The 23514-nt window shown below is 48.6% G+C and overlaps 2 protein-coding genes across 7 annotated transcripts in view; one reads left to right on the forward strand and one right to left on the reverse strand.

Annotated features, from left to right (window-relative positions):
- The first annotated feature begins 6 nt into the window (after positions 1-6).
- Positions 7-8324, forward strand: LOC109314596. The gene is made up of 9 exons (XM_019541832.1): positions 7-646; positions 1177-1289; positions 1382-1479; positions 1671-1819; positions 2981-3143; positions 3276-3467; positions 5003-5227; positions 5740-5893; positions 6105-8324. The coding sequence occupies exons 2-9, from the start codon at positions 1215-1217 to the stop codon at positions 6177-6179; spliced, it is 1131 nt and encodes a 376-aa protein (XP_019397377.1). The 5' UTR covers positions 7-646; positions 1177-1214; the 3' UTR covers positions 6180-8324.
- Positions 6210-23514, reverse strand: part of TNRC6A (trinucleotide repeat containing 6A) — a 51598-nt gene continuing 34293 nt past the window's right edge. For 2 of the 6 annotated variants that reach the window (XM_019541819.1, XM_019541815.1), the window contains 17 exons: positions 22568-22732; positions 21700-21875; positions 21379-21459; positions 20899-20950; positions 19400-19542; positions 18597-18734; positions 17350-17478; positions 17172-17249; positions 16696-16906; positions 13434-13565; positions 12236-12394; positions 11748-11888; positions 11198-11305; positions 10363-10581; positions 9502-9572; positions 9211-9350; positions 6210-8994 (listed from right to left, as the gene is read on the reverse strand). In XM_019541819.1, the coding sequence (XP_019397364.1) occupies positions 8619-8994; positions 9211-9350; positions 9502-9572; positions 10363-10581; positions 11198-11305; positions 11748-11888; positions 12236-12394; positions 13434-13565; positions 16696-16906; positions 17172-17249; positions 17350-17478; positions 18597-18734; positions 19400-19542; positions 20899-20950; positions 21379-21459; positions 21700-21875; positions 22568-22732 (2519 nt within the window). In that variant the 3' untranslated portion in view covers positions 6210-8618. Of the gene's footprint in view, positions 8995-9210; positions 9351-9501; positions 9573-10362; positions 10585-11197; positions 11306-11747; positions 11889-12235; positions 12395-13433; positions 13566-16695; positions 16907-17171; positions 17250-17349; positions 17479-18596; positions 18735-19399; positions 19543-20898; positions 20951-21378; positions 21460-21699; positions 21876-22567; positions 22733-23514 lie in introns of all 6 variants that reach the window. The other 4 variants (XM_019541816.1, XM_019541813.1, XM_019541817.1 and 1 more) reach the window with 2 other exon arrangements.

A 23514-nucleotide genomic window follows, 5' to 3' on the forward strand; every position in this document is an offset into this window, starting at 1 on the left:
GCGACCCCTCGCACCACCGCGGCGCTGCTCCTCGGCCCTGGCACCCCCCGGGCCAGCGCTCCCCAGGGCTCCTTGCCGCCTGCTGCCCCGGAGCCACGTGGCAGCCCCGCGTCCACTTCGGAGAGGGGCCTTCTGGGGTCCCCGCCTGCCCCAGGACCCTCCACGCCCAGCTCGTCTCCATCTTGGAGCACAGTGACCACAGGCGCTGCCACGGCTGCGTCCCGCTCGGCCTCGCGGAGCTGGAGCAGAGAGACGGCGAGGCTGGCGCTGGCGCTGGAGCTGTCACGTGGGCTCAGCAGCCCCGCCACGGAGCCCGCACCCCCCAGCAGCGTGGGGCAGACCCTCCTGGGCAGCAGCAGCACCCCAGGGGCTCAGCCCAGGCCCAGGCACCCTGTCCCCGGGAGCGCGGGGGCCCTGCCAGAGCCGGCAGCCGCGCCGACGTGGGGCCCGCGCCGTGCCCGTCCTGCGAGCAGCACCGGGACGGCAGCTCCTGGTGCCGGCACCCGCCTCGGAGACCCAACGCCAGCGGCGAGACCTGGCCCGGGCGGCGTGACCGAGGCCCTGGCTCCAGCTGGACCCGCTGGGGATGCCCACGGCGCCGCCCAGCGCGTCTTTGTGGTGGAGGATCAGCCCCCGCTCCTCAAAGGTGAGTCCTGGGGAAGGGGCTCCCCGTTGGGGACACAGCTGGGGTAGGGGCTCAGGGGTGCAAATCATTGCGGGCATCTCCTGCCCAGCGCCCAGATGGCAGCACCAGCCCCGTGGGCTCCTCGGGCACCTCCGGGTTGGTGCAGATTGTGGGGTGACCCCGTCCCCCGTGGGCATCAACCCAGGGCAGGGTCTGGCTGCGTGGCCCCGGAGGGTGGCGGCCCCGGAGGGTGGCGGCCCCGGGGGGGCACCTGTGACGGCTGCCCGCTTCCAGGAGCGCGGGGCTGGGCTGAACCGCGGCGCTGGGCAGGGCTCATCGAGAGCGGCGCGTGCAGCTCCGGGCTCCCCCCCGGCTTGCATCAGGGTTTGTCTGGGCTGGTTTGGATGGGGCTGGTCCTGCGTCAGGCGAGGCTCGGACTAGCCGTGACCACCCCTGCAGCCCGGCTTGGAGCCGGTGGGGCAGGGCTGCGGGGGGCTCGGGGTATGAGCTGTGATCGTGCCCCCGGGCTGGCCCGGGCCCCTCGTCCGCAGCGCACGTCCTCCGCGTCCCCTGCGAGCTGGTGCTGGAGATGGAGCTGGTCCCAGCGCTCCAGGACCCAGCATCGCGGGAGCACCAGGGCCTGGTGCGGCGCTTCAACGAGACGGTGAGGCCTCGGGCACGGCCCGGACCCGGGGGCACCGGGGTCCGCAGCCCCCTTCTCTCCTCTCACGTGGCCCTTCCTGTTGTGCTGCGCAGGTCGCTCCTCTCTTGGCCACCGTGCCGGGCTTCCAGCGCCTGGAAGTGAAGAGGGTCGGATGGGAGCAGCCACGGCCCCGCTTGGCGCTGCAGCCCTGGTGAGCTCTGCCGCTGGGCTACGCGTGGCCGCGATGACGCCGTGCCGGCGGTGCCACGGCCACGGGCCCTGCCCCGGGGTGGCCTGGGGTCGCGTCTCCAGCTCGCAGCTGTCCAGCCGGCGCATGCGCTGGGCGCCCGCCTGTGGCCTGGGCCGTGTCTGACTGGCCCCGTGGCTGCGCTCTCCCCCCAGGCCGGGCGGCGCAGTCCTGGAGTACGACGCCCTGTTTGCGCTGGAGCGGGGCCGCTGGCCGGCGCCCGGCGTGGGAGCCCTGCTCAACCTGACCGTGCAGTCCGGCCTGCGCATCGCCAACGCCAGCGTGCTACGTGGCGCCGTGCTCGGTGAGTCCCTGCTGCAGCACGGCCCCGGCCCCAGGCCCCGTGGCTGCCCCGTCCGCAGCCCGGCTGGCTCCAGCCTCGGGGATCCAGGCAGGCCTCCATGTGCTTCGCTGCCCCTCCAGTAGTCTGTGTTCAAGTGGGGTTCGTCCGAGCGCTGCGCAGCATGGCGCTTCGCCAGGGTCTGGTGGAGCAGCCGGCAGTGGTTGCCTGCGTTGTAAGCGGCTGTGAGGGTTGTCCCCAGCTTTAGAGGTGCCACGCCTTGAGCGTGTCGCTGTATCTGGGAATTTGTTCACTGTGTTGTAGAGGCGGAGGAGCCATTCTCGAGGCTGGGGTCCCAATTGCTTGACTTGCTCATTAAGTACCTTGTCAAGGCGGGCTGCTTGCCTGGTCTTCGGTGTGTTAGTAGCGGGGGTGTTGGTTGTAGCCGCGTTGGGTCAAGGATGCGGGCAGACGAGGTTCTTCGGGGAGAGGTGATTATCTTTAGTAGACCAAATCAATAGCTGGAAAAATGGTTCTTTGCAAGCTGTTGGGTACAAACACCCTTCTTCATTAATGGCAGCATCCAGCTCCATTGTTGCGAAGGGGCTTGTAAAACCCAGGACTTTGGGATGCTTGTACTTTCCAGTCTGAGGGGTTTTTTTGGTCTGTTTTTGGGGCTTTTTCCATTGAGAAGCATCTGGTGAGCAAGTTGGCTAGCAGTACCAGTATGCTGTAGATCTACCTTACGTGGGGCTTCGCTTGGGTTACACCCCGCTCCCCCGTGCCAGTTTACTAGTATGTCTCATTGCAGCTGTGCTCGTCCGTGGGGGTGACAGCAGCTCCTCGCCCGTCGCGATGGTGTTTGTGAATAAAGGGCCTAGTTCGTCTGTCACGTGCAGTCTTCACGCCGGCCGGGGGGGTTGTGGCATGAAGCCTGGGCTGCACCGCATGCAGCAGCCCCGTGGGATGCTCCTCCTTGCAGCTTTCCTGACCTGGTCCTAGTGTCATGTAGTGCCCCTGTGGAGAGGCAATGTCGATAAATCTCCAGCGACTTCCCCAGAGAGGCCCCCCCTTCGTGCCTCTCGCTCCTAACCTGACTGGGCCTGGCCTCTTTAGTCTCCTGCTATGGCGAGACAGGGCGGTGGGTGGCCCGTCTGACCCCGCCACGCGCCTCCCTGCCCGCAGAGACCCGGCTGGACCCCTGCACACTGCTCTTCGCATGCCCGGCCGGGTTCGAGTGCGTCAGCCGTGGAGAGGGCAATGCCAGCTGCACGTCCGTGTGCCACCGCAACTACTGCAAGAACCACGGCATCTGCATGCACCCCCGGGCCCATGAGCCAGTGTGCCAGTGAGTGTGGGCCCCGGGCACGGGGCTGGGGAAGCTGGAGCCCTGGCGGGGGAGGGGTGGTGCTGGCAGCCCCGGAGCTGCAGGCCGCTCACGGGGAGCAGTGGCACCTGACCCACATGCCCGGTGCTCCAGGTGCCCGGTGGGCAGCGACTACTGGTTCATGGGGCTGCGCTGCGACTACAAGGTGACGCACCAGGGGCTGCTGGGCGCAGCCTGCGGGGTTCTGCTCAGCGTGGCGCTGGTGGGCGCTGTCATCGCTGGCCTGGTCATCCGGCGAGTCAAGACCCTGCTGCTGGAGGCCAAGGTTGACCAGACCAAGAGCAGGTGAGCTGACGCGACCGGCAGGCACGGGGGGGAGAGGCCGTGCACCTGTCGTGTCGGCACGGGGCAGGGGACTGAAGGGCAAATAGGGCAGGACCCAGGGCACAGCCTGGGCACCCCCCCCGACAGCTGTAGCAAAGGAGGGGAAAAACTTCCTGCCTGGTCTGTGCAGAGCCTGGGAGCTGGGGAAGCCCAGACACTGGCACGCGCTGCCTCCGAACCCCGCTCGCTGCTCCGTGCCTGTTGGAACCACAGTGCTTGGAGCTGCACGCGGGGCTCTAGACGAGGCCCGAGCAGCAGCACGATCGCTGCCTGCGCCTCACGCTCCGATGGCCTCAGCCCAGAGCCAGGCGTCGCCTGCGTGGCTGCATCCTGCTGTGGCCCCAGCACGTGCGGCCCCCGCCTGGGACAGCACCGCCCTGCATGCGGCTCCCTGCGCCGGACCGTGGCTGTTGTGCTGGGGGGGGGCGGCAGGACAGGGCAGGCGGCCTGGGGCTGTTATCCTTGTGGGGGCTGGCCGTGCCGACGCCACTGGGCTGGGCCAGCTGGAGCGGGGCCAAGGTCAACAGGCTGCAGGGGCCGATAGCGGCTGCCCTGGGCTGAAGCCAGGGGAGAGGCAGGAAGACGTGGCTCGAGCACCTGCGGGGCTGCGGGCCAGGCCCAGCCTGCTCCCAGCCACCGCCCCGGGGGCAGCGCTGAGCCCCCCAGGCCTGGGCAGACATGGGGGGGTTGGAAGAGAAGGGCAGTGCTGGGCTCCGAAGGCCACGCAACCTAAGCGCCTGCCCTGCCCTGCATGCCACCGGTGCCCACCAGTGCAGCGGCCCGCACCCAAGACCACAGCCCCCTGCCTGGCCAGTGCTCCTCACTCCCAGCCCTTTGGCCCCCGGTTCCCTCCCCGCTCCTTGGCGCGGGTGTCAGGCCCAGCTCCCTCCTCTGCCTGCCCCGAAGGTCAGTGCTCGGTGCAAGGAGGGTGGGGTTGTGCACTCAGCGCCTTGGCAGCAGCCGCGCTTCCTGCCTGCGCGGGCGCGATATCCCCAGGGCTTCCTTCGAGGGACAGGCCACAGCCACGGATGTCCGGCCCCGAGGAACCCGGGCTGGAGCGTGGGAGGGGGGAAGGGCTGCAGGTGGGGGGTGAGGGGCACCAGCAGGGCTGGGGGGTGCCAGCGAGGCGAGATGTGGGATGCACAGGCTGTGCTGGGGCAGGGGGTGCATCGCAGTCCAGGTGCCCAAGCCCCAGGCTCAGATGCATGCTGGTGCCGAGCCCCTGGCGTGGCCTGGTGCAGCCTGGATAGGACGCTTGTAGCTGCACCCCATGTGCTCCAGCTGCGAGCAAGAGGCAGGAGGGCAGAACCTGGCATTACCCACGCTAGCACCTCCTGGCCAGCCAGGCAGAGGCCCTGCATTGCCGCTGGCACAGGTCAGAGCATCCTGGGGGAGCTGCCATTAGCGTGGCCCTGGGCCCATGCTGGCACGAGGACAGCCTTAGCGCCAGCCCTGGGACCACAGCCCCCCAGGACCCCCTCGCCCTCCTCTCTCAGCTACAGGCGGTTCTGCCGGCTGGACGACATCTCAGCCCAGTACTGGTCGCAGTCCTGGCTGGCCTCCGCCAACTCCTTGGACAACCCAGCCTTCTGCCCCTCCGAGGAGGTGCTGCACCTGCAGGTGCTGGACAATGGCTGCTGCAGCTGCAAGGACGACTCCCTGCTCGCTGATGGCAGCAAGCCACAGCCCACACCACCCCTCCGTGCTGCCTGCCAACCCAGGTAATCCAGGAGGCAGGGTGCTGTGGCCAGGCGCTTGGGACCAGGACCCTCCTTGTCCTAGGCCTGGGGCCATGTAGGGCAGGACAGCAGGCACCTGTTTAGGGAAAAGGCCAGTGGGCTCCCACAAACTTTCCGCTATTATTGCCACTTTCTGAACAGAGCTATGGAAAGAGCAACTTGGCCCGTCACCAGCCCCGGAGGCCAGGGAGCAGCCTGTGCCTTCTATGGCATCTCCCTGCAGCAGAAAACAGGGCAGTCTGGGGCCTCGCAAGCCAAAAGGCTGCTTTGAAATGGGTCTGGAAAGGCCTCATCTCCTGCTGGGGTACAGAGAACAGGCGGGGCAGCTACACTGGACCCCTGCCACTGCCCTTCCCCATTCAGTCCCCTCCGAGGGCTGCACCCCACGAGCACTACATGAACCATTGCGGGGGAACAGGGGCCAGGCAGCAGTTGAGAGAGGAAGGCAAAGGGGAGCCCAGTTCTTGGTCCTCAACCCTCATCTTGCCTTCCAGTTTCCACTACGACTGGGAAACGAGTTCCAGCAGCATGAACGACCCCATGATTGACTCGGGGAAAGCCAGTGACATTTCTGTCTCCAGCTGGCCCATGGAGCCCATTCAGTGGACACCGTTTCCCCTCCTGCACCAGCTTTCCCGACAGCGGCCAGTAAGCAGGACACCCACGCTCCTCCGGCAGCCACGTCCCCCTATTTGTGACATGCACATATTCGCTTATCTGTGTGCTGCCAGGAAGAGGGCAAACTGAGTGGGGTGGGCTGCCTCTTTGCCCCTCAGACTCACATTTGGACATGGGGGAAGGGGCCCTGGGGCAAGTACAACACACCCATCACTAACAGATGAATCCATTTTCCCCACAGCACAAAGCCCGGCGGCCTCACTCCTACTGCGAGGGCATGGAGCTGGTCAATCTGGAAAGGAGCTGGACAGCCTAGACAGCAGCCAACACACCACAGGCAACTCTGTTCAGCTTTTAAAACCAACCACGTTTTATTTTCACATAACAAGCTCGGTGAAGGAATCTCAAACACTTGGACAATACAATCAATGCAGGTATGATGTCAGTTTTACTCAGTGCAGGAGTCCTGAAGATTATCAGCTAAACTTTTCGACATGATTTCAGACCGGACTTTGGAAGCCAGCTTTGGTTTGGGACAGCATTGTTAGCAGTAAAGTAGTTACAGAGAAGTGTCGAGGGACACGCAACGCTGGCATCCGACAGAGTTAACGACTTATACCTGGCGGGTTGCAAAGAAAAGTCTTTAACAGTTTCTGAACGTTGCATCATACTATGTACATAGATGGTCTGCCCTACAGCCATTTCAGAACAAGCTAAGCCACTGTGAAGATTGAAATACAAATTCCGCACTGCTGCATTGTTCATCGCGATTCATGTCAATGAGGTATAAATTTTAACACCAGGACATTTTTAAGTATTAAACTTTTATTTTCCAAAATGCTCTCCTCATTTGCAAGTGTCCTGTTGAGGATCTAGCTGGGCACAGATGGTGGGGGCAGATGAAAGCGAGGGCTTGTGAAGTACAGCAGGGGCTAGGACAACGCGATCCTGAAGGTGCTCACACAAGAAGAGGGGAAGGAAAAGCAAGCTGCAGTTTCCTAAGCTTATAATCTCATCTCTGAGTGGATGTAGAGGGAGATCTGACAATAAAATGCAGGGTTACTTCTTAAAAATTAATGCGTCAGAATAAAAGAAAACCAGACTATGGGAATACACAGCAAATAGCATCATCGTGATATTTTCATAGTATAGAAAACAGCCTACAAATAAAAATCACAAAAAATAAACAGTTATATGCTGAGCAGCCAGAAATGTCATGATTTATTAATATCTGGAGAAACTTCATAATTCAAACACAACCAAACTGTACATTTTACAATCACATTCTATTTGTAAACAGTTAAAAGCCACTGACTTCTTTTGCATCTTAGGACACAAACAGTTAGAATCAAGGCAATGAAATGATGGCGATTTCTGCACTGTTAAAATTTTTTTACCCTTGCCTAGTCTCTCAGTCTTCAACCAAGCAAGCATCATATAATAGTACCATTTGTGGCAAAAAGATGTAACTCGTTACTTTTGCAAGAAAGTAGTTGTGAGAACTCTTTGAACATTTAAAACTTTTTATACAACAAACAATTCTGTAAGCCCAATAACTTGGTTACAGTATGCATAGTTACTCAGATCGGCTTTAAGGTACGACAGTTAAACGTTAACACAGTCACAAGAGCAGAAACGGAGCCACTCGATGGGATTACAAAAAAATTGTATAACTATAGATTATTAGCAAACCACCACCACTCACTAATAAAAAGACAGCGTCAGAAAGCAGTGTGTCAAACTCCAGCTTGAAGCGATTTTTTGGCAGAGAAAAGTCTTACAGAGCAATAAGTAGTATCAGTGCTAAAAGTTGAGTTTTTTTTTCCTATAAGAAACTACAAGGAGTTTTTACTGGGGAACTGGTTTTCCTGAGAGCCATGCTCTTTGATTTAGGAGACAGGAATAGAAAACAAAAGGACATGGCCAAACACTGTTCATTATTCCCAGAGATAGAAAGCATCTTTTTCATTCTCAATTTTTTTTTGTCTTTTTAAAAATTTTTAAAATGATGGAAGAGTAAACATCTTTCTCAAAAACAAAAACAAAATATTCTGTAAACAAGGAGGCCCCGACACGGGTGCCCCCAAAACAAAATTGAAAGCCTATTGAAAGTGCAGGACCCCCCCTGGCTGGCGGGCTGGGTTGCAAGTCACAGCTGTGGCCACAGTTTTTTAAACTGTAGAGCTAAATTCTTTAGTTTTACACATGAAAAAACTGGTGCAATACTTTCATTCATAATCCTAAGTCAGTATCATAACTTGTTCTTGAAACGCCACAATAAGGTAGGCATACATCAAGGCATAGTAGGGAGCGCACACTGTTTTTAAGAACATCCTTGAGTAAACATTTACACGTGAACTGCTGCCTCCCCGATATTGCCGATTAGACAGAGAGAACATCATTCAGTGCAAAAGTTAAAAAGCTCATACTCCAACATCATCAGCAAAATGCAAAAAAAAAAAAAAAAAAAAGAAGCAAAGAATAAACATGATGAATATACACAAATGAGCTCATTCCAAGCAGTTTTATATGGATAGCACTATCTGGAAGTGTAAATATATACTTTTTTCACATTATACTATTGGCCTGCATGATTCAAGTATTTAAACTGATATGTTTTGGGCTAAAACAAAGTGGAAAATGTGCAGAAAGTAACTGTTTCCACAGGTGACCCCCTTGCTGTAGGTGAAAAGTCCAATTAGTGCTGCTTTGTTACATCTTGAGGTCACAGTTTATTAGTTGAAAAAGTAAAAGATTACATGGACTCTCCACCTCCACCGAGGTGGTCAACAGGAAGGAAAGCATTGATGGGGGATGGGCTGCTAATTCCCCGGGTGTCATTGCTGCTCGGGGTGCCCCACAGGCTTGTGGAATAGTTGGAGCTCCCCCAGAGTGAAGTGCCATGAAGGTCTCCACTGCTAGTTCCCGACAGCCCAGCACCATTCCAGTGATTTAGATCATTACGGTTTGAGAACGAATGGGAACTGTCAATGGATCCAAGTCGGTTCTGGCTGGATCCAAGAGATTGCCAGCCAGGAGAAGGAGTCAGAGACTGGCCTTGTGCAAAGAAGCGACTAATCTCCTCTTCACTGGCAAACTCAGCAAGAATAGTAGTGTTCCCTAATACACACCTGCAGAGAAAGGGAGAAAAGGAGGTTGAACAGGGGGAGGGAGCCCCTTTTGCTGCACGTGTGCTGACCAGTGTTGGGAATGCCTCCGCAGCTAAGGAGGAATCCCCCTGCTCATCAATCCTGGACCCCAAGGAGCTCCCTACACCCTTCCCGTGTGCCACTCGGCCAACCCAGTGACCAAATCAATTGCCAGTTGCAATTCCGACCCACACTTACATGTGCAGAGATTTTTGTGCCTTCACTACCTCTTCTTTTGAACTGTAACGGACCAAAGCATTACCATGTGGGAGGTTAAGGTGGAATGTTATTAGTGGACCGTGCTGCATGCACAGGGTACGCAGGGTTGAGCCGTCGATCTGAGGAGCAAACACACAAGGCGTCAGAAGCTTACACAAAGCGAGGGCTGCATGTAAGAAGTGCTCGAGGGTGACAGTGCCACCTATAGTCCGTCCCAGGGCTGCATTTCCAATACAGTGCATTCAATACCGACATCTCCATCGTGCTTACCTGAGGTGTAAGGTTTTTTAGAACAAGCCAATTTGTTATTCTCCCTGAGCTGCTCTCACCCCAGCTTGAACCTAAACAAGGGAAAATAAGTAGTAAATACCCCGCCATGCTAATAAGTAAATAGCGCAGGTGTGTAGAAAGCTACATCCTCGCTAGCAGAAATGGTTAAGAGCGCAGGAAAATGTGAGGAAGTGCAGACCTTCCCCTCTTAGAGGTCAAACTGCTAAGCAAGCATCTGTGTGGGCCTGGCATAATAGTGTCCTTAACTCTTTGTCTGTTTACTTTTACGTGCTTGGGTGGCTTGAGGTGATCGGTAGCTACATGCTGCTGTTATTTAAACTGTAACTGGTCTTAGAAACCATTTAAAATAAAATGAAACCCATACATCTTCATTTTTGCCTACTGTCATAAGTTCAGAACTGCTCCTACATTCGTTGGAAGAGACACTACACTTCCAAAATCCACTTGGCTCTTTTGGGAAAGTCAGCAGAACCACGATCTCCAGATCCAGCAGTGGCAAGTAGCCTGCTTGAGCCTAGGAAGAGGTGGAAGCTAATGCTAGAAAGGGGTGTATCTAGCCTCCGTCCCTTCTGACTTCAGACTAACATGGCTAAATACCTCTCAGCTAACACCATGGCCAGAATGAATATTGAACTCAGTTCATGTTACTGCTACATGTAGCAAACTCAAAAAGTAAAAGAATCCACTTTGGTCATTAGAAAAATCCCTACAAATGGGGTTAAGAAAACAAAACGAACAACACAGGCTGGCTCTAATCTTTCATAGGATGAACCTGACAGTGATAACCACAATCATTTCTCACCTGCACACACAGAAGAGATTGCCTAGTTTAACACTTACCAGGGGTATATCTGGCATCAGAATTTCCCCATCCTCCACCCAAACGTAGGGAGTTATCCCATGTGGACAAAGGTGGTTTCTGGCCTGTCAGCCCCGGTGGTGGGCGGGATGGAGCAGTGATGCTTTTAGGTGGCAAAGGGACCTTCCACAGCTCATGAGCCAGAGAGGTGTTAGTGACTGATCCAGGAGACCATGTTGATTTGGAATCACTGTTTCTGGCTACTAAAAAAAAAATAAAGAGTGATGATAGCTGCATCATTTCTGTTACTGCCACCTTACAACAAACAGGTCAGAAACCAGTGGCACAGTGGAGTTGCAGCACTGCCATCTAGAGACATGGTGCTTGGGGAATTGGAGATGCCATAGGAACCTGTAAACACATTTGAAGGGAAAGCAGGAACCTTAGAACTGCTTTCTAATCCCCATCTCTCAGATCTTTACACAGGGTAATGCAAGTTGTTTCTGTTATTTTGGGTAGTCTTTCCTCATTGTGCACTGAAGACAGGAGATACCAGCATGGTTACAGAGGTGCTGCTGCTTCTTCCAAGCATCTGTCACCCAAGTAAGCAACAGACGACTGTTCCCCCCGGTAGCAACTGAACACATGCATCCTCCCAACTGACTCCAATCCATTTGGACAGATGCACATTGTGTTTAAGGAACTCTAGGAAAGGAGTGTGAAGGCTTGCAAAAACTACACAGTTCAGCAACTTGCACCAGATGAACCACCTTGGAAATGACTACAGCTACCACTGAGGGGAAACGGTTAGCACTGCTTTTAATGAATGTGCAGTGCCTCACCGCGAGTGCTGTGTCTAAGGCAAACAGGTGCTACCTGAAGTGCTTTGTGCTGTACTGCTGAGGGAAACATTGTAGTTGGAGGCACGAATGGATGACCAGGCACTAGTTGAAGGCAGCGTGGTGTTCAAAGATGAGGATGACCCTATTGAAAGAAGAGTGCAAGTTACAGAGAGGGTTACCTACTGCCCTGCACTGAGTAACTAAAGGCATGAATCGCACATCTAGGCTGTGGGTCTTAATGGGCCCAGATTAGAAACCCCTCCATTCACCTCAGCCCTCAAGCCACTGCTTGCTATGGTCACACATGGCAATTCTGCCACGTTGTTTCACCAGCCTTCAAAACCACTACACACAGGGACTGTGCTGAACACACACTGCTGCTACGCATTCTCATTACACGCCAGCAAGCTCTGCATATGGATACACTGCACCCAGAAACCACCAGACTCCAGGAAGAGCCTGTTAGCTATGAAACCCACCACGCCATCTATGTTAAACAAGCAATGGGAAAGCAGCAAACCATCTTCAACCGAATGGATAATGATCCGTGGGTGGCTATTAGCAAACGCAATGCTGACGCGTACCACTGTTCCTGTCCCTGAGGTGGTCAACTTCCCGCACAGTATTAATTGAAAGATTGTTTATGACACTGCCAGGAGTGACGTAAGGGTCAGTTTCAGGGTCAATGTTTGGATAACCTTTCCATGGCTCGCCAGGACGAAACTCTAGGAACAAGATGGAGAGAAGCAGAGAGTCAGAATACCGAGTTAGCAGCCCTCTTACAGAAGAACCCCTCCCCAAGCCTTACGAACTCCTAGCCATGGCCTACAACCCAACATGTCTTTTTTTCCCCCACTTTATTTTCATCACTCCTACTTCTCAGCCCCCCGGCCTACTAGAGCAGAATTTCCAAGGATGGGAAGATTATTTATGTGCAAAGCCAGCAACCTCAACACCCTGTTGCACCTCTGGCCTAAAAGGTTTTTACTTGTTATGAGCAAAGGACCACATAAGCAGTACTGCAGAACCTGGAAGCAGGGCACAAAAAGATCAGAATGCTACTCAAGTTTACCTGGTGGCCAGTTAACACTGCTAGAGCCATTAGGCGATTTGGCACGTGGCCAGCCGTCCCCAATAGATCCTGGAGGACTGGCTGGTGAATTACTGCTGTTCATAAAGTCATATGGAACAAAGGGAGACTCCTCCAGCCTGAAACCACTTGAAATAGCACCTGTTAAGAGAAACAGAACAGTCAGATATGCCCCTCCACTGCCCCAGTCCCCTGCCTACGCAACATCAGTACCACACACAGCCGTCTAAAAAGCCCAGTGGGTAAGGTCTTCACTCCTGACTCTCACCGTGGACTTGTGGTGATCCCTACAAAAGACCTTCCAGCACTGGCAGCTAGATGACCCTGAGAACAAGCAAGGGCAGTACCGTAACTCAGTGAAATGCTTTAGGCAGCAAGCCCTTTTCGTAGAGTTAAAGCAGCTGCCAAATCTAAAAATATACCTAAGCAACCCCTGGTCTAAACTGCAATGAGAAGCCATTAGAAACACTTACAACTATCTTTAGAACAAAAGTTGTTCATTCAGATTGCCAAGTTTTAATCAGAAGTAACTTCAAGTAGCTGAAACACCAGGAGTGTTAACTATACAAACATAGCCCTGATTCACATTCTAGGTCTTCCTGCTTATTCTACCACATTGGATAAAATAATCCCATTTTTTCAACTTTGACAAACAGTCTGTGCTTTTATAATGTAGAGGATCATAAACCAGACATTGAATGATGAGACATTAAGCTTATGCTTTTATATTCATCTATTATCAAACAGTTAGTCTACAAGAGACCAGGATTAATTTAATACTTTAACAAGTCAAAGCACCTAGATATTTTGTTTTAAAAATAAAAAAAGATGCTGTTTCAGGTTATGGCAGAAATTAGTCACAAAGACCACATTCTAACAACTCGCTTTTGTCTGGTTTCAAGGATGTTTAACAAGTTCTGCCCATCTCATTACAAAACAGCTTCAAAGTAAAGACACGTGGTAGAAGACTACAGACTGGTGCCAAAAATACACAGCAAGTTGTAGTATGAAATCTCTAGTGCAGAGAATTAAAGAAAAATTAGGTCAATAAAACAAATGGCAACACTAGTAAAAGACCATCAATAAAACACCAAAGATGGTGTGAATGGAAATTTAATACACACACAGACAAACATCAAGCTGCTACATCAGGCACTGTCTGCCAACACAGACAACATACCATGTTTGCTGGAGTTCTGATCTAGTGATGTGTTCACAGAAATGCTGTCCACTGTAGTCCATTTCCTCAGTCGTGATTGTGGCTCTTTAATACTGCTCATATCCATGTTTACATTCAAGTTTGAATTCATGCCTAGAAATACAGATTGCTTGTGAAAGAGACCAGACCAGGTGCGTTTTTCCTGCCCTCAGACACCGTTTCCCTGACTACCTTTTCAAAATCACATTGCTCTGCTGCTTCCAATTCACTGTGTTTTATTTAAGATGCCTAACAGCACTGAACACAGTGACCTCCTACTAAAGACATAAGCAAAGCAGTGCCAGCACTTGGAGTCCTCAGCTGAGGCCTTCATGCAGAAACACCAGCAAAAAAGCTGTTGAAGAAACTGGGTAAGACATCAAAAGAACAAATAAAATCTGAAGTAAACATTACGAAAGAAGCCCTGCATTTAAAATACTGATCTCAGATCAGCACCGAAGTGTTCAGTTGCAAGTCAAGGTCCTGATTTCTTTCAAGGTTCTCCAAGCCCCGAAGATTTAGCTTTTGGTAAATAGTGTCAATCTCATCCGTGCAGCAAAGCACTGGTGGTATATCTTGAAAAAACCACATTCAATCACAAGACACCTCAGAGATGGTCCATAGGGGTCCGCATTCAGTACCAGTTACACTTGCTTTCCAGACTCATTTCCATGCTTGACTGAGCCATTCAACAGGACACCCACTGGACAGCTAGACTGCATATTACAGACATCCAAAAGTACTTTGCACAAAGCTGCAGACGCCTTTACTTGTTATTTACACACATCCTGCTGCCACAGAACATTAACCCCGACTCCAAACAAGTAGAAAAGTGAGATTTGTCTGCACTGTGGAATCAGATGGGATTTTTAAATGTTAAGCCAGCAGTGAGCGAGTTATGAGGACCAACAGCATCCCAAGCCAAAGACATAGGAACTATCTGGACTGCTGCTGTAATTCTCATATGGGAACCCAGTATTTCATACTCAAGCTCAATGAACAAGTATTGACTCTGGCATTCCTCCACTTGCTCCAGGTCCTTAAGGTTTAGAACTGCGGACAGAAGCTGATGGTAGCCAGCTCAGTCTGTCCACAGGAGATCCTGCTTGTGGCAAGCAAAGTGGCAGAGGCTGCAAATCCCATTGCAAAGAATTCTCAAGTCTGAAGCAGCATTTTGCTGTCAAATCTTTACTGATTTACACCACTCTTCATTCCTGTACATGGCTCTTTAGTAGCTTATGAAAACACCACCCAAAGAGTCAAAGGACTGTCCAAGTTTTACTGCTATTCTATGACCTGCTATACTCTGACACTACTCTTCTCCCAGGCCAGCTTCTGCTGCCATATATAAGCTCCCTTTATAAAGAAAAGAGGAGACAGTGATGCCAGACAGGCTGTCACTACTCGTAGCACTCCTTAGGGAACCTCACAGCTAACATTTTGCTACCTCCCTGTTAGACAGAAGCAACGTCCATGATTCTTTGGTTGTTTGACTTGACTGTCAATGGTTCAAAGAAGAAAGGATAATACAATTATTTCAGCTCCTGACTATCCAAGGTTCCTTGCTAAATGCTTCTTGCAAGGAGTTGTGAGAAATGCAACTGAATCTGAGATCTCTGCTTCCCTGATACCAGCTCTAAAGATGTTAGTTAGTGCAGAAGAGGCCATGGGAACCTTTCCAGAGGGCATCAGAAGAGCCACACACTGGATCTAATTAACAATGTGGATTCCATCCCTTATGCAGATTTTTATGCAAAAAGCCCCTTATTTGTTCTTTCTGCAGCAAGGGATAAATTTCATCCTCAGTCCACTGTCTGGACTAGCTAGCCATGCAGTCATTTTTCACATCTGATCACAGAAGCATTTCAGATTTGGTCTTAGAACACCAGGGACTTCAAGTAGTAAAAAGACATTCACAGCCAAAGAATCACTCTCAATAAGGTAACCGGCTCCAGCTCCCATGCTTACGTGCACAACAGACACCAAGTTTCTGCTGAACAGAAATGTACCTTGTAAACTGTGGATTACTTTACTCAGCTAATACACATGGACAAAGAATCCTGCTTTGTATGTTACCAATCTACACAGGAAGCATGTCAAAACTGAAACTTGGCAGGACATGGCTAATATTCCTTTTTTGCAAAAAGTCCTGTGGAATTAACAATCACATGTGAACACTGTTGTTATAGATCCTCTTTTGAACTAGCTACCAGAAAGCAGGATCTAGGGATGAGGCAGCAGCAGCTATTAAGCAGTAGCCTCAGTTACAAACTGGCCACGAGCAAAGTTCTGGTACGCCACATGCAGCTGAGCACCACGGTCTGCACTGATCCGTTGGCTCCGCACCACTCCACTGCTAAGCACAGGGATCTCAGCAGCGGCATCTTAAAAAAAAATAAAAATCAACCAGCTTGTCTATAGAGTAAGGAAACAAGAACGCAAAGTGACTAGCCCAGCACAAGTGGCAGGGAGGGAAAGATGTGGGAGAAAAGCCAACGTAAAGGGAAAGAAAAGGAACCAGGAATAAGGAAGGAGAGCAAGAGGGATTATGACTCTAGGAAGATGTAAAAAAAGAGCAATAGAAAGGGACTTAAGAAAGGAGAAAATATACAAGCCTGGAATTTCTGAAGCGGAAATTGGATAGAAGCCTGGAAATGTAGGAAAAAAGGGGAAGAGAAAAAGGACACACTGCATTTGTTAAGGTCCAACCATTCTTTAAAGAGCTAAACATTTGTAACACCGTTAAAGCAGTTCGACAAGCAACCACAACTAAGCTGTATTTGGCATTATCTATATTATAACAGCTTCCCTGAGTCTGTAGTTGATGATCAAAGAAACACCTTTCATATGGATTCCTCACACAGATACCATCCCCCAAGTCCTTTGGGGTCTCCCAGTCATGACTCAATTAGGCTTTAGTATGAGCAGCTCCAAACCCACAGGATAAGAAACACAAGGAGAAAGGCATTCTACAAGAACATGAAGCATTCTGTGCTGTCATACAGATTTTTTCACCTTTGGAAATGGCCCAAGTTTCTTGGTGGGTGAATTTTACTAAACAGAGGACTGAGCAAACACAAGAAGAGGAGAGCAAGCTGCTGCTGTTATTAAGGAAGTGCTAACGAGATTACATCAGTCTCATTCCAATAAAGGAAAACCCAAATAGTGACAAAAGAGAAAGCTGTGCATTCCACAACACCACAGGCACCTGATGACTGCAGTGGGGTCACCCAGAGAAACCCACCTATCGGGAAGCTGCTGAATGCATTTATTGGCGATGGCCCTTTCTGCAGCTCAGGAGTAGCATGGGGTATGACATTCTCAAAGAAAGATTTCATGCTTGACTGATGGAGTGTCTGTTGCTGAGATGGTGGAGTCTGCTGCTTCATCAACAGGTTTGGATCAAGCTGACGAGACTGTTGCATCATCTGTTGCTGCATACTAAGTGATCGACCCTGAAAAAACCCAGAGCATTCATGAACTAAATGGCGGTGTGGAAACCACCCTTCGTGAGAACAATTAACACCACCAATGCGTCCGCCTTTACCTGCACATAGTAACAGAAGAAAACCCACCACTACGATTAAACTGCAATCTTATCCGTGGTCCAAACACTGTGGAAATCACCACATGAACTTGTAAATTCCTTATTATAATTATATTCTAAGATCAGCAACACAGCTTGAACTAACAGAAGGAAGCTTTCATTTCTGACAGTACCTGCTGCTCCTGCTGTTGACGCCCACCAGAAGGCATGCTTCTCTGATTCTGCACTTTTTGCTGCTGAGCCAACAACCGCTAGGAGACACAATATTTTCATGAAGGGTCAGGGATCAGGTATGAGGTTTCTAAACAGATTTTAAGATTGGAAAGAGAGCGACTGGTTTGTCCTGCTTACTTGTAACTGGGAGATCTGAGAGAGCTGGTTTAACTGGGATAGTTGGTTCAGCATGGCTACCTGTTGCGGGCCAAAAAGTGGACTCAGGCCACCGTTGTTTGGTGCATACTTCAGTAATGATACTGGAACCTATCAAATGAACCATGTGACCATTAAAGGAGTTTGACAAGTGAACATCAAGGTTAACAACAACAAAAAAAAATAGTAGATGGGCAATTGTACAGAACCACCTTTGGTCAGCAATGCTCAAGACTGAACATGTCAAATAAGTTTCCCCGTGAGAAATGATAATAAATGCAGCTAATCAAACAGTAATGCTAGTAAACTCAGAAATGTATATTTAGGCAGCATTATTCTTTTGCGAGATGAAGACAAAAAACCAAACAAGTTAAACACACTCTTGGACCCTTATATCATGTTTTCCCCAGCTGTGCTGCACATCCTGTTTTCTTCATGGTACCCACTTACATGCAAAGCCTGATACCTATTTATTAAAAACAAACTGAAGAGACTACAGCTAGCAACTTGTAATTGAAGAATGTTGCCACGTGCAGATTTCTTTAAGGGAAAAATCAAGGAAAGACAACTGTACTTCCTGGTGGCAGAGAGAGTCTCAGCGCCTCTATGCCTACACTCCGAACTACACTTCACAGACACACATATGCAGCATTTAATAAAGTCTGTAGCCCCTTCAAGAGCAGACGACAAGGATCCTAGGACTGGACTTGGATCACTTTCCCCAACCAAGGCAGACTAAGGTACATTGGGGGGAGGGGGGGGTATAGATTGTTAGTAATGCAATGGAAAGATTCAGGAAAGAATTTTGCTAGACCACTTAATAGAAAAAGCCTGTGCCTAGAGCTCTCCATGTGTGCAGGCCAACCTTTCACCCTCCGTCCCCCACCTTCCCATTGCAGGAATCCTGTTACAATTCACCCGCTTCCCTGCACCCTTATTCTTTAATGGTTTTAAGAATGTTTCCCCAGGTCCAGCAAAGAAAGAGGTGTTTACCAGGAATCTACTTAACCCCAAATTTCAAGTTCATTAACTCAACTGGAAGGACTACTCAGGTACTTTTCTTCCCCAAAGGAAGCCATTCAAGGAGATGAACAGAACTCGCTCCAAACTCTAACACGTTCCTGTCTCAGTCTAGAAGATCTCTCCCAATGGAACACACCAGAAAGCTGAAGGTGACTGAAAGCAAAAGCCTGGCATTCAATGAGAGCATTTACTGGATACTGAATTACCTGAGGGGATAGTAATGGAGGAGGCACTTGAGCACGTGGGTTAGGCTGAGATGAATTAAGAGGTTGTGCTGGAGGCTGCTGCATGCTCCTGGGCTGTGCTGCTATGTTACCAACACCAAACATACTGGGATTGCCATTCTGGAAAAGGAAGTGGAAGTTAGTGGCAATACCCCTCCTTCATTGCTTCTCCCGCCCCTCTGAATTGGAAGTTAACCTCATGTCAACCAAACAGTAGCCAAGATGTTATTCAACAGGCATAAAACGCTCTCATCAAATAACATGCCAAGGATGTGTGCAGGCCCTTACCTGTCTAACAGAATTCAAGTTTTGCATACCCAGCCCTGCTAGAGCGCCCAGGGCTTGGTTAGGTAGTGCACTATTTGAAGGGGGAAGCTTCATGTTTTGATTGGACATAAACTGCAAGTTTTGGGACTCGTCTGCTACAATGCCATCCTGATTGGACAGACAAACAGATGTGCAACAACCAGCCAGCAAGCAAGCAGAAGGTAGAAACCATTGGCAGGAACAGAAGGGAAGAGTCACATGACAGTCCAGCATCAGCAGGAAACGAGCAGAAAACAAAAAAGATCAGGTTAGTGTTATCCGCACAGCAAGTAGACGAAGAGTGCTATATAAAGTGCTTAGCATAATTTACTGGTAAGTTAAAAAGGACAAACACATCTCATGGATTAATACTAATCTTTGCATCACATGTAGAAAGCTATGAGACGCATAGATCAGAACTACAGAACACTGTCCAAGTTGAAGAAGTGTTTGAAAATGTTAACCAGGCAGACACTAACCTTATCAAAATAAGGACTGCGATCCATGGAAGACTCTTTGGAAATCTGAGGACGAGAACCAGGGCCTTTCCCTATCACTCGATTGTAATCTCCGACATTCAGGCCAGGCTTATCCATTTCCATTCGTTTATCCAGCAATACTCCTGTTGGGTGAAGAAGAAAAAAAGAGCTATGAAGCTGAAGAGCCCACTTTTTTTCCCCTCAAGACATCACCTGTAAATAAGGATATACTTTAAAAAAGCTGATCAAACAGGGCTAAAAACAGATCATTTTAAATAATGTAAAATAATGCAAACTTTCTCTTATTTCCATTTTGCCTTAAAGGCACATGATGATATGACAACTCAGTTCAAGAGATTGCCATAGTACTGCTTCTAAATTCTAACAATTCATTTTACTGGATCTGACACAAAACTGATTTCACCATTTTTGTGATAAGCAAGGCAAGTATTTCAAAACGTAAAGCCTGGATTTCTTGATCTTAGCCACACATTTTTAATGCTAGAAGTAAACAGTTTCCTGGTGTTTAAAGAGTTATATTTAACAACTTTTTTATCTGGAAAGGAAAAGCTCAAAAGATCTTTTAATAGGTACTTCATTCAGTCACAAAAAAATCCTTTAAAAAACCAATGGTAAGTTAATTAAGAAAACTGTGTATGCTAATAACCCCCTTGGTTTATTGTAATATAAACATTTTTTTTAAATGCAATTTATTTTTGCCATCTACTTCCTCCTCTTTTAGCTTGCCTAATAAAATGTAATTATTCCATTTGTTTCTCTGTGAAATGCTTTATAATTTTAATGTAGATCTAGGTTTAAAAAAAAAAAGTCTACTTTAAACCATTTAAAATATGGTCCAAAGCTAACAATAGGTCCCTTCCAGCCCCTAACAACTATGGAACTATATGCAACTCTAAACAAACTCTGCAAAGACTGATCAATTATGTAATAGGTACATGGCAAGGGGGTTTTTTATTTTATTGTTTTAAAAACACATCCTTCTACTATATAAAGCTTTTTCAAATTAATCCTATGTATTTGAAAAATGTATATAGGGAAAACACTCAACCTTACTGAGTTCAGGCCAGCTCCATATAATTGGTCATTCACTAATGATATTTTAACTAACACTAAATACATTGACAAATTATCTTGGACAGTTATTGAAATTAAAACTCTTGGAACAGCTAAACAAGGTGCTCCTTGGAATAACATTAACTCAGTATTGCATCAGAAACCACCCTTTCCAAAAGCAAAACATTTCATCAGGGAAGTACCCAGATAAATGGCTCCCATTAACCTCCCGCACTAACACTTATGCATGAGAGATATCCTGCTGCCATTAACGGAATGGGTCAAGCGTATGCCAGTTTACAGAATCAGGCCCTTTGCTCCTCTGGGGGAATGAGAGCTATTTTAGCAACTCAGGAAAGGATGCAAATAAAAAAAAAAAAAGCGTTTTTAATGGATAAAACCAGACTAAATCCCCCTATGCTTACCTCCAGACATATCCGCCTTATTGCTCTGTATGGTTTCTTCTGGCGATTCTCTCTGAAGTAATAAAATGAATCAGTTTAATAAAAACCTTTATTAAAACTAAAATAAGGAGATCCATATATTCAGTTGAGTAAGTATCTCAACTGAATCCTGCAAGAAAAAAAAGAATAAAATCAAACCTTGGACAAAGCAAGTGTGATTTTAAAACGAGTTTTGCTATCATTTCCCCACCCAACGCACAGGTGAAGATGGATATCTTCACAAAACACACCAAGGATCAGTAAAAGCTACAGGGATTAGAATTCAGTAATGCTTATAATAGAAGTCTTTGAGCAGGCAACAGTTTTCTTACATTGAACCGAATAGGGAAGGAGAAACAGAAATTAAGGTAAAAAGAACCGAAAGCTCAAATCAGAATGCAGAACGCTACTGGCCTCTTCAATCAGCATATTAATCAAGATGGAGAAAGATACAACACTTACTGAAAAACTGAGGCTCGTGAATTGCTTAATGAACGGATGTATCCATGTTTCGTCTTGCTTATTTCCACCTTTCATTGTTCCCTTAAAAATAAAAGAGGTTACTCTGCAGTGCTTGAAACGTGATCACCAAATGAGTTGCTCACACCACAAGCTTCTAAGAGCAAGGACTAAGTTGCCTGTGTATTCATACGGCACTGCCATCAGCAGAGCCCTCCATCCTGATGTACTTTTGGGACACAAAAATTAAGCACTGCACCCCCCCCCCAAATAAAACCGCTCCTGTGTGAGGGGTCGCTAGGAACTGCATCAATTCTGAATTACCTTTGTAGGCATTTTTTTCATGTATGGTGGCCAATTTAAAGATGAGTTAACTTCTTGTGATGAATTGCTGTTCCACATTCCAATCTCTACATCCTCCTCTTCCTCCCAGCTGGTCTGCCGACTGCCTGTCAATGACATGTCATCTCCACACCAGCTATCTTGCATAGATTTAGGCCCTGGTTTTAAAGAGAGAAGTTGGTCATTAATAGCCCTCAATGAAAGCCAATTTCAAGGTCGCCAGACTACACCCAATTTTTTGGCTGAACCATATTATTAACTGTGACATATACTAGAATCTACCCTCTTCTGGATCTTATAGGTCCAGGGAGCTCAAAGAGGACCGTCATTAAGGCCCTTGGCAGAAGTTGCATTTGTTGCACATTATATACTAGTACCATGTGAGAAATCATAGCATAACAACTGGTCACATCAAAATTACTGCAGGATACTTCCTCAATAAGCAATTTTTTTGTTGCTAATTCACCCTTTTTAATCCAGGAATAAACTGGTTTAACAACTGCCTTGTTACAGTTAGTTTGTCAAGCCATACTTGAATATAAAGTGCAATAAGTGTAACATGTGTCAAGGGCAACAATAACAACAAAATCCAGTGGCACTTAAAAAAAAAATACAGGTCACTAGTTAAGCCAACTGCTAAACTGTAACTGAACGCATCTCCCACAACAAAAACTGGTGATAGTCATGCTATGGAAATAGTCCATTTGGTGCAAAACTACCTTCTGTATTTATATGCACATCAAGATGCGAGCGTTTTTGTATTTGGATTCACACACACACACCTCGATCAGCATCTCTCGTTTCACAGCGACCATATACCAATATTCAAAGAAGCCACAAAAGCACATACCAGGTTTACTAGAAGCCTGTTGACCAAGAGAAGCATTTCCCCAGCCAGAGGTGCCCGCTGCATCGCTGATAGGTTCTCCCCAGCTAGTACCAGTATCCATGGGTTTACCCCACGCTGATGTTCCATTATCTACAGTAGTGGCTGGAGTAGGAGGCTCTCCCCATCCTTTTTAAAGCAGTACGAGTTATTGGTGAGTTTAACAAGCCTTAAAACATTATGTAAAACACTGAGGAGTTCTTTACGACCATAACATAGAGCATAGTTCTGTAAACAAGACTAATACATGTTTTACATCAACAAAACACTGCAGCAATAGGATTCCTCATATGGAAGACATCTACAATATCTCACTCCCAGTATGTAACGAGACATTCCATTTTGATTTCAGTAACTTTCTCTCACTTGAGAGAACTATACCTAAAGAAAAAAAGCTATGTTTCAAATTTAAGCTATTCCTCATTGTGGACAGTTTGCTCCGAGCTGAAATTGAACTAGAGGCATTTGCCTACTTAAATATATCATGCATGCTTATCTAGTTAAAAAAAACAAAACACAAAAAAAAAAACAACCCCACACCCCCAGTCTAGAAGGTCAGTTTCTGTTCTCAGGCACAACCGTTTCCACAATGTAAATGGATTTGCACCGCTGCTCACAGGAGGCAAGTACCTTTACCATAGATAGGAAGATACAGAAGGCACAAAATTGTGTATTAAAGGACCCAAGTAAATCCCTGAGCCTGCAACAGAGCCTTGCAACAGCTTTCCCCACCACTCTATTCCCTATTACTTTGAGAACATTAAGCTTTTCTGCCACAACAGAAATGAATTAATCTAGAACCACAGGTAAAGCACAAGACTTTCCCTTTTGGGATATTATTATGATTTTAATTCTTCCAGACCCAAAGCCACCTAAATAAAGCAAAGCAGCCTCACTGCTTACTCTAGAGA

The sequence above is a fragment of the Crocodylus porosus genome, unplaced genomic scaffold, assembly GCF_001723895.1.
Source record: "Crocodylus porosus isolate Cpor-Errol unplaced genomic scaffold, CroPor_comp1, whole genome shotgun sequence".
NCBI classification, from domain to species: domain Eukaryota; kingdom Metazoa; phylum Chordata; order Crocodylia; family Crocodylidae; genus Crocodylus; species Crocodylus porosus.